General features: G+C 60.9%; 1 protein-coding gene across 1 annotated transcript in view; it reads right to left on the reverse strand.

Annotated features, from left to right (window-relative positions):
• Window positions 1–2066: 2066 nt before the first annotated feature.
• The window catches only part of LOC141476119 (uncharacterized), a 24123-nt gene continuing 16765 nt past the window's right edge, over window positions 2067–9424 (reverse strand). The window contains exons 4-9 of the mRNA XM_074164721.1: window positions 7955–8025; window positions 7483–7571; window positions 6245–6449; window positions 4157–5275; window positions 3423–4084; window positions 2067–2078 (exon numbers count right to left, since the gene is read on the reverse strand). Coding sequence (XP_074020822.1) covers window positions 2067–2078; window positions 3423–4084; window positions 4157–5275; window positions 6245–6449; window positions 7483–7571; window positions 7955–8025 — 2158 coding nt within the window. The remainder of the gene's footprint in view (window positions 2079–3422; window positions 4085–4156; window positions 5276–6244; window positions 6450–7482; window positions 7572–7954; window positions 8026–9424) is intronic.

The raw sequence follows: 9424 nt of genomic DNA on the forward strand, positions 1-9424 counted from the left end.
CCACGGAGGAGCCGAGCGCGGCGAAGCGGCTCCTGGTGCTGCTCCTGGCCGTGGTGAGCGCCCAGATTTACAGCGCGCCGGGGGACGTGACACCCGAAGTGGCCGCCACCGCCGTGGTGACACCCCAGGCACCCACGGTGACACCCCAAACACCCTCGACACCGACTGTGACATCCCCGCCCGGAGAGGGAGCGCTGCTTAGGATTGCTGGGACAACATGGACACCCAATGGGACACTGGTGGGGACACCCGTGGGTGCCTCCTGCCCCCGTCTGCTGCTGTCACCCGCCCTGCGGCCCCACAACCACACAGCCGGAGGCGCTGCCCGCTGAGGAGCACTCGGGACCCTCGCCCTGCTCTCAGGGTGGCACCTAAGACTGTCACTGCTGCCTCGGGGTGGCACCTGGCACCCCGCTGTGCCCATCGCCGCGGCCTCGGGGCTGCGCCCGACCTGCTGGACTGGTATCTGTGCCTGTGGCGGTGGTCACAGGGTGGCACCACGCACCCATGGGTGCCCTGGGGCTGCTATGGGGCCCGTCACCCTGGCCTCAGGGCTGTGATGGTGCCCAGCACCCATGGGTGCCCCTCACCTCAGCCCCATGGACGCTGTGGGGCCCATCACCCTGGCCTCAGGGCTGTGACATACACCCAGCACCCATGGGTGCCCCTCACCTCAGCCCTATAGGCGCTGTGGGGCCCATCACCCTGGCCTCAGGGCTGTGAGGGTGCCCAGCACCCATGGGTGCCCCTCACCTCAGCCCCATGGGTACTGTGGGGCCCATCACCCTGGCCTCAGGGCTGTGACATACACCCAGCACCCATGGGTGCCCCTCACCTCAGCCCTATAGGTGCTGTGGGGCCCATCACCCTGGCCTCAGGGCTGTGAGGGTGCCCAGCACCCATGGGTGCCCCTCACCTCAGCCCCATGGGTGCTGTGGGGCCCATCACCCTGGCCTCAGGGCTGTGAGGGTGCCCAGCACCCATGGGTGCCCCCCTGGCCGTGCACTTTAGAAGGCATTTGGCACCCGTGGGTACCCCCTACCTCACCCCAGGGGCTGCCCCTTGCACCTATGGGTGCCCCTCACCCGACCTCGGGGCTGCTCACCTCATTCCCCTCCCCCCAGTATTTATTTATTGTCTTTGTATTTATATTTATTGTGCTGTTATTTATTATTTATTTAATTTGGGGTTATTTAAGCTGATTCCGGGGGGATATTTAATAATTAATAATTTCATATTTAATAATATTTAAGATGCGTTGCTGGGTTTTCATTGGGGGGTGTGAAACCCCCCCCCCCAAAAATCCCCCTCTTCCCCCCTCCCCCGCTGCCTGCACCCATCGAAAATAAGGTTTTCCAGGTTTTCTACCCCAATTTCCAGGTTTGGGGGGAGAGAGGGAGGGAGCCCCACATTTTTGGGGGCGTCTCCGTGATGCCGGGAATTAAACCCCACCCCGTTTTGGGTAGAAAAAAACCTCACTTTTCATTTGTTTATTGAACCCTCTCGGAGGCGAGGCTGAAATACAAAGTCACAAAAGTAACAAAACCAACAAAAACAAGTATTTTTTTTTTTTTAAAAAAAAGCTGAAACCAGCTCGATTTTGCTCCCGGTTGGGGGGCGGGGGGGGGAGGGTGGGCAAACCCAGTTTAATAAAGTCTTTCCTTCAAAACACAAGCTTGGCAGTGCCAGTGACCCAAATCTGGGCTTTTTTTTCCCCAAATCTAGGGGGTTTTTTACCCAAATCTGGATTTTTTTTTTTTCCACAAATCTAGGGGTTTTCCCCCCAAAATGGCACTTGGGGGGGGGGGGGGGGGCGTGACATCGCTGCTGAGAACCCACAACAAAGACATGTAACAGCAGTAAAAAAAAAAATCCCAGATGGGACTTGCCCCCCCTGCCCCTCCCTCCCCCCCCCCCCCCCCAAAAGAAATCTGCCCCAAAAAAGAGCAAAATTAGCAGAAAATAGGGGAAAAAACCCTTTTTTGCCTCATTTTTTTCTCAGTTCCTGCTTTAGGACAAACTTGGTAAATTTTTGGTCAATTTAAAATGGGGGGGGGGGAATATCATTAAAATTCATCCTAATTAGGGGGTAATTTGGTTAAAAGGGTTAAAAATGTAAAAAGGAGGGGGGGGCTATCCCCTAATTAGATCATTAATTAGCTGCCAAGGCTGGGGGGGGCTGGGCAGGAAGGAGCCCCCCCCCAGTGATGGGTCTTTGAGGTCAACCCCAGTTTGGACGTTGGGTGAGTGACTGGGGAGGTTGGGGGAAGGATGGAGCTGTGGCATGAGGGGGAATTCCCCATCCCCTAATTAGCAAGGCCATTAATTAGCCAACAAGGCTTAATTGCTCTGGGCAGGAACAAGCTCCTGAATGATGGATCGTTGAGGTCAACCCCGGTTGGGTGTTGGGCGAGCAGCTGGGGAGGTTGGGAGAAGGATCCATCTTCTGGTGGCCACAGCCAGGGTCCCTCATCCCCTAATTAGGGGATCCTACACCTAATTAGATCATTAATTAGCCATGAAGGATCAACAGGCAGGAACAAGCCCCCCAGCAATGAGTCTTTGAGGTCAACCAACCCCGGTTGGGTGTTGGCCGAGCAGTTGGGGAGGTTGGGAAGAGGCTGGAGCTGGTGGCCACAGCGAGGATCCCTCATCCCCTAATTAGATCACTAATTAGCCCAGTAATTAGCCATCAAGGCTGAATGGCTCTGGGTGGAAACATGTCCCCCAATGATGGGTCTTTGAGGTCAACCAACCCCAGTTGGGTGTTGGGCGAGTGGCTGGGGCGGCTGGGAGAAGGATGGAGCTGGTGGCCCCAGTGAGGATCCCTCATCCCCTAATTAGATCACTAATTAGCCCAGTAATTAGCCATCAAGGCTGAATGGCTCTGGGTGGAAACATGTCCCCCAACGATGGGTCTTTGAGGTCAACCAACACCAGTTGGGTGTTGGGCGAGTGGCTGGGGAGGCTGGGAGAAGGATGGAGCTGGTGGCCCCAGCGAGGATCCCTCATCCCCTAATTAGATCACTAATTAGCCCAGTAATTAGCCATCAAGGCTGAATGGCTCTGGGTGGAAACATGTCCCCCAACGATGGGTCTTTGAGGTCAACCAACACCAGTTGGGTGTTGGGCGAGCGGCTGGGAGAAGGATGGAGCTGGTGGCCACAGCGAGTGTCCCTCATCCCCTAATTAGATCATTAATTAGCCACCAAGACTGATTGGCTCCGGGCAGGAACAAGCCCCCCAGTGGTGGGTCTTTGAGGTCAACCAACCCCAGTTGGGTGTTGGGAGGTCGGGAGGAGGCTGGAGCCGCGGCCGGGGCCGGGCCCCGCTCAGTTGATGAGGGAGGGGGTCTGGGCCCCCGAGGTGGGGGCCGAGGGGAAGGAGGGGTGGGGGAAGGCGCGGGCAGGGAAGGAGAGGGCCCAGGGCAGGTCCAGGGGGGGGCTGGAGAGGGACGGGATGGGCAGGGGCGAGGGGGAGGCGGGGAAGGAGGGCAGCGAGGGGATGGGGGCCGCCGAGCCGCCCAACGGCGGGGAGAAGGCGGCGCCGGAGAAGCCACCGGAGGGGTTGGTGGCGGCGGCGGCGGCAGCAGCGGTGGCTTTGGGCTTGTCCCCGGCGTGGGTGCGCTGGTGGCGGTTGAGGTGGGAGCTGCGGCTGAAGCACTTGCCGCACTCGGGGCACTTGTAGGGCTTCTCCCCGGTGTGGACGCGCTGGTGGATGGTGAGCTCGGAGCGTTGGATGAAGCTCTTGCCGCACTCGGGGCACTGGTAGGGTTTCTCCCCGAGGTGGGTGCGCTGGTGGGTGATGAGGTTGGAGGAGACGCTGAAGCACTTCCCGCACTCCCCGCAGCGGTAGGGCTTCTCCCCGGTGTGCATCCGCCGGTGGATGGTCAGGTCCGACTTCTGGATGAAGCCCTTCCCGCAGTCCCCGCAGGCGTAGGGCTTCTCCCCGGTGTGGATCCGCCGGTGTTTCACCAGCGCCGAGCGTTGCCCGAACCCCTTCCCGCACTCCCCGCACTTGTAGGGTTTCTCCGGCGGCGCCGATGCCGCCGCTGCCGGTGCCGTTTCCCCGCCGCCGGCGTCCGCTTCCCTCCCGCAGTCCAGACACTGTTGAGCGCGGGGCCGTAACCCCACGGCGCCCCCCCGGTTCTTCCCACAATCCGGGCACTTGGGGGGCTGCCCCACGCCTGCCCCGCTGCCGTGGGCCCGTTGATGCTTGAGCAAAGCGGCGCCTTGGCCGAAGCACCGCCCGCACTGGGAGCACTGGAAGAGGCGGCCGTGCTGGTGGGCGGCCAAGAAGCCGGCGAGATGTTCGGGGCAGCGGTAGGAGGCCCGTTCGGCCGCGTGGATCTTCTGGTGCCGGTCGAGGTGGGAGCTGACGCTGAAGCTCTTCCCGCACTCGGCGCAGGTGTAGGGCCGCTCCCCGGTGTGGACCCGCTGGTGCCGCTCCAGGTCGGAGCGTTGGATGAAGCCCTTGCCGCAGTCGCCGCAGGCGAAGGGCCGCTCCCCGGTGTGGATGCGCCGGTGCTGGGTGAGGTTGGAGCCGCGGCTGAAGCTCTTGCCGCAGTCGCCGCAGCGGTGGGGCCGTTCCCCGCTGTGGGTCTTGCGGTGTTTGGCCAAGGCGGAACGTTGGGCGAAGCTCTTCCCGCACTCCGGGCACCGGTGAGGAGCCGCCGCCGGAGCCTCCGCCGCCGGCGGTGGCGGCGGTCGAGGACGGGCGCGGGGTTGGGCGGGCGGCCCGGGACCCCCGGCGTGGGTGCGGCGGTGCCGGTCGAGGTGGGAGCTGACGCTGAAGCGTTTGCCGCAGTCGCCGCAGGGGTAGGGTCGTTCCCCGGTGTGGACGCGCCGGTGCCGCTCCAGGTCGGAGCGTTGGATGAAGCCCTTGCCGCAGTCGCCGCAGCGGTGGGGCCGCTCCCCGGTGTGGATGCGCCGGTGCTGGGCCAGGTTGGAGCCACGGCTGAAGCCTTTGCCGCAGTCGCCGCAGCGGTGGGGCTTCTCCCCGCCCCGCTCCGCTTGCCGGGAACCCGCTTGGCGACAGCGTCGCCCGCACTCGGAGCAGCGCCGGGGTTTGGCCGGGCTCTGCGAGCGGTTCCGCCGCCCGCACTCGGCACAACCGCCCCGGGATGAGGCCGCCCCCCCCTTCTTGCCCCCTTTACCGGTGACGGGGGGGTCATCCACCTGCCCCCCGCTTTGCTGCTCATCGGCGTCCTCCAGCGCCGTCTCCTCCCCGTCCTGCGGTGCCACATCCTCCTCCGTCCCGCTGCCGGCGCCGGCACCTGCACCGTGGGATGAAACCATGAGCTTCTCCCAGCACAACCCCCCCTAAGTTGGGAAAAATGGCATCTGGGTGGGCTTCTGGAGGGCCTTTGACGTGGTCCCCCCCCCCCCAACATCCTTCTCTCTAAGTTGGAGAGATACGGAGTTGATGGATGGACCATTTGGTGGATGAGGAACTGGGTGGATGGTGGCATCAGAGAGTCCTGATCAACGGTTCAACATCTAAATAGAGACCATGAGGTCTTCTTAGGGATCAATACCGGGAACCAGTCGTGTTCCATGTCTTCACTGAGGACATGTGCCACCATCATCCCTTTGACATGGTCCTCCACATCCTCTTCAGTTGGAAGGACCATTTGGTGGACGAGGAACTGGATGGATGGTGGCATCCAGAGAGTCGTAGTCAACGCTTCAACGTCTGGGTGGAGATCAGTGATGAGTGGTGTCCCTCAAGGGTCCATACGGGGACCAGTACTGTTCCATATCTTCATCAACGACGTGCCACCATCATCCCTTCCACATGGTCCTCCACAACATCCTCCTTAGTTGGATGGAGTTGATGGATGGACCATTTGGTGAATGAGGAACTGGGGGGATGGTGGCATCAAGAGAGTCATGGTCAACAGCTCCTTGTCCAGATGGAGACCACTGAGGAGTGGTGTCCCTCAGGAGTCCATACTGGGACCACTACTGTTCCATATCTTCATTAACCACATAGATGGTGGGATCAAGGACCACATCAGGAAGTTTGGGGGTGACCCCAAGCTGAGTGGGGTGGTTGATACCCCAGAGGGATGGGAACCACCCAGAGGGACCTGGACAGGCTGGAGAGGTGGCCCCAGGTGAAGCCCCAAAGCAACGAACCCCCAAACCTGCCCCCACCCCATTTCCCACGGGATGGTCCCAAGATGGATGGGTCTCATGAAGGGTCTTGGAGATGGTTTTGAGAGGTTCCCCCCCAAAATTACCTCCATCCTTGGGGGTTTTCTTGCGATTCCGGCGTTTCCCACCCTGTCCCTGCTCCCGCACCAGCTCCCGCAGCATCTTCTCCACCTGGGTCCTGCCGGCTGTCTGCAGGATCAGCCCCAACTGGCGCCGTAAGTCGGGGTTCACCCCCCCATCGCTGGAGCCGGCCCCCGCCGAGGGCTGGATCTGGGTGGGCTCCGGTTGACCCTGCTCCCCCTCCGCTTCCACGCCTGGAAAAACCACTGTGAGAGCCCACCCCAAAAACCAAGGGATTCACCCCAATTTTGGAGGGTCCCCCCAAAAAATTCCAAGGTATTCAGCCAAGTTTGGGAGGTCCCCAATTCACCTAAATTTGGGGAGACCTTAAAACCTAAGGGATTCACCCAAATTTGGGAGGTCTCCAGTTCATCCCAATTTGGGGATTCCCCTGAAAAACTAAGGGATTCACTCAAATTCAGGAAATCCCCAAAATCTAGGGAATTCACCCAAATGTGGAGGTCTCCAAAACCTAAGGAAATCCCCCAAATTCAGGGCTCCCCAAAAACCCTAAGGAATTGATCCAAATTTGTGGAACCCCCAAAACCTAAGGAATTCAGCCAAATTTGGGGGGTCGCCAAAAACCCAAGGAAATCAGCCAAGTTTAGGAGGTCCCCAATTCACCCAAATTTGGGGAATCCCCAAAATCCAAGGGAATTCAGCCCAATTTTGAGGGATCACCAAAACCTAAGGAATTCACCTAAATTTGGGGGGGTTCCCACAAAGATCCCAAGGAATTCACCCAAGTTTGGGAGGTCTCCAGTTCACCCCAGTTCATCCCCCAAAACCTAAGGGATTCACCCAAATTTGGGGGGGTCCCCAAAACCAAAGGAATTCACCCAATTTGGGGGGTCGCGAGAAACCTAAGGAATTCATCCAAATTTGGAGGTGGCTCTAAAACCTACGGAATTCACCTAAATTTGGAGGTCCGCAAAAAAACTAAGGAATTGACCCAAAATTTGGGGGATCCCCCAAACCTAAGGAATAAATCCAAATTGAGGGGGGGGGTCCCCAAAACCCAAAGGAATTCACCCCAATTTGGGAAGGGTCCCCCCAAAAATCTCAAGGATTTCACCCAAGTTTGGGAGGTCCCCGATTGACCCAAATTTGGGGAATTCCCCAAACCCAAAGGAATTCAGCCCAATTTGGGGGTTCCCCCCAAACCCTGAGGAATTGACCCAAATTTGGGGTCCCCCCCCCCCGCGTCCCCCGACTTACCCGAGGCCAGCCCCCGCCTGCGGTGGGACTCGGCGAAGGCGGTGATGCGCGGCCAACTGATGGCGATCTCCTCGGCTGCCGGGAAGAAGGATGGTCCTCAGCTGCCCAGACGCCCCGGGGAGGGGCTCCGTCACCCCCAATTCCACCCCCCCACCCCCAAACACCTGGTTTTGGGGTGAAATGTTCCACGTTTGGGCAAAACGTGCTCCCACCAGCTCCAATTCACTGAGGCAGCATTGGGGTACCCTTCCCCCCCCCCCCCGTGTCCCCCCCCAAGCCCACCCTGGGATGCTTTTGTCCCCCCCAAATCGTGGCAGTGTGACATGGGGGGGAGGGGGACGACACAAACCCACTCTACACGGGGCGACAGCGGTGCTAGGGACCCCCAAATTGACCCATTTCCACACACACACACCCCCCCCCCCCAGACTGGGACATCCCGGGGGGGGGGCCCTTACCCAAGGAAATAACGTTCTCGTAGTTCTCCTGCATCGTTGCCCCCAAAAATGGGGGGGACGGGGAGGGAATCCTGTGGGGGGGCAGCGTCACCCTACAAACAAACGTCCAGCCCCTGCAATGGCCAGAGACACCCCCCCATCCCCATTAGCACCCCAATATCCCCCCCCCTCCTTTTCTCTAGGAGGGGCTGGGGGAAAAGAGGAGGGAGGGGGTCTCTGTGTGAGTCTCCCCCCTTTGCTCCCCAAATTTTCCAGGGTTGTGCACCCTGATACCCAGGGCAGCTGCATGCCTTGTGCTAACGTGTGCCTGCTTTTTGGGGTGCCCAGCTCCCTCCCCCCCCCACCCCCAGATTTGGGTGCTCCCTCTCTGGGGTGCCCAGGGGATACGCCCTGATTTTTGGGATGCCCAAGAGGCGCTTGCCCCATTTTTTGGGGTGCTCAGGGGCTGCTCATCCACCTTAGGGGATGCCCAGGGGGAGCTCATCTGTATTTTTGGGGTGCTCAGGAGCTGAACCCCCACTCTTTGGGGTGCTTGCCCCAATCTTTGGGGTGCCCAGGCAATGCTCACCCCACTCTTTGGAGTACCCAGATCCTCCCACTGCTGCACCCCCATCCCCCCCCCCCCCCCCCGGGACACCCCCCACCACACCCCTGGAGAATTTGGGGCACCCAGCGAGGTGTGAACCCCAGTTACCAGCTTTTTGGGGAGCCCATGGGATGCACCCCCACTCTTTGGGGTGCCCAGGGGATGCTTGTCCCCTCTTTGGGGTACCCAGTGGATGCACCCCACTTTTTGGGGTGCTCAGGGGCTTCTCACCACTCTTTAGGGTGCCCCCAGGATGCACCCTGATTTTTGGGGTACCCAGAGGATGCACCCCACTTTTTGGGGTGCCCAGGGGATGCTCAACCACTCTTTAGGATGCCCCGGGGGATGCACCCCACTTTGTGGGTGCCCAGGCGATGCTCGCCCCACTCTTCGGGGTACCCACATCCTGCCCCCGCTGCACCCCCATCTCCCCCCTCCCAGGACACACGACCCCCCCCCCTCCACCCCTGAGGGATTTGGGGCACCCAGCGAGGTGGTGGTGATGGGGGGGGATGTTACGGGGGGGGGGGGGGGATCCCCAGTTACCTGCGGCGGGGAAGGAGCGGGGGGAGGGGAGGGGGGGGCACAGCCCGGGTTCCCGGGGCTCCCCCCCGGGGCTCCGGGGACTCTCCTCGCCGAGCACCGGTCCCGGTGGAGGCGGCTCCCGGTGTGACCCGGATACAGTGAGAGCGGCGGCCGCCCTCCTCCTCCTCCTCCTCCTCCTCCTCCTCCTCCTCCAGCACCAGCCAGGGCCCTCTAGCGGCCCCCGCCTCCGGTTCAACCCCCCCCCCCCCCCCCCCCCCCCGACATTCCCCGGCTGCACCCACCCCTCCCCGGAACCCCCTTTTCCCGGTGTGTACCCCCCCCCCATCCCCAATCCCATG

The sequence above is a fragment of the Numenius arquata genome, chromosome 28 (genome assembly GCF_964106895.1).
Source record: "Numenius arquata chromosome 28, bNumArq3.hap1.1, whole genome shotgun sequence".
NCBI lineage: Eukaryota > Metazoa > Chordata > Aves > Charadriiformes > Scolopacidae > Numenius > Numenius arquata.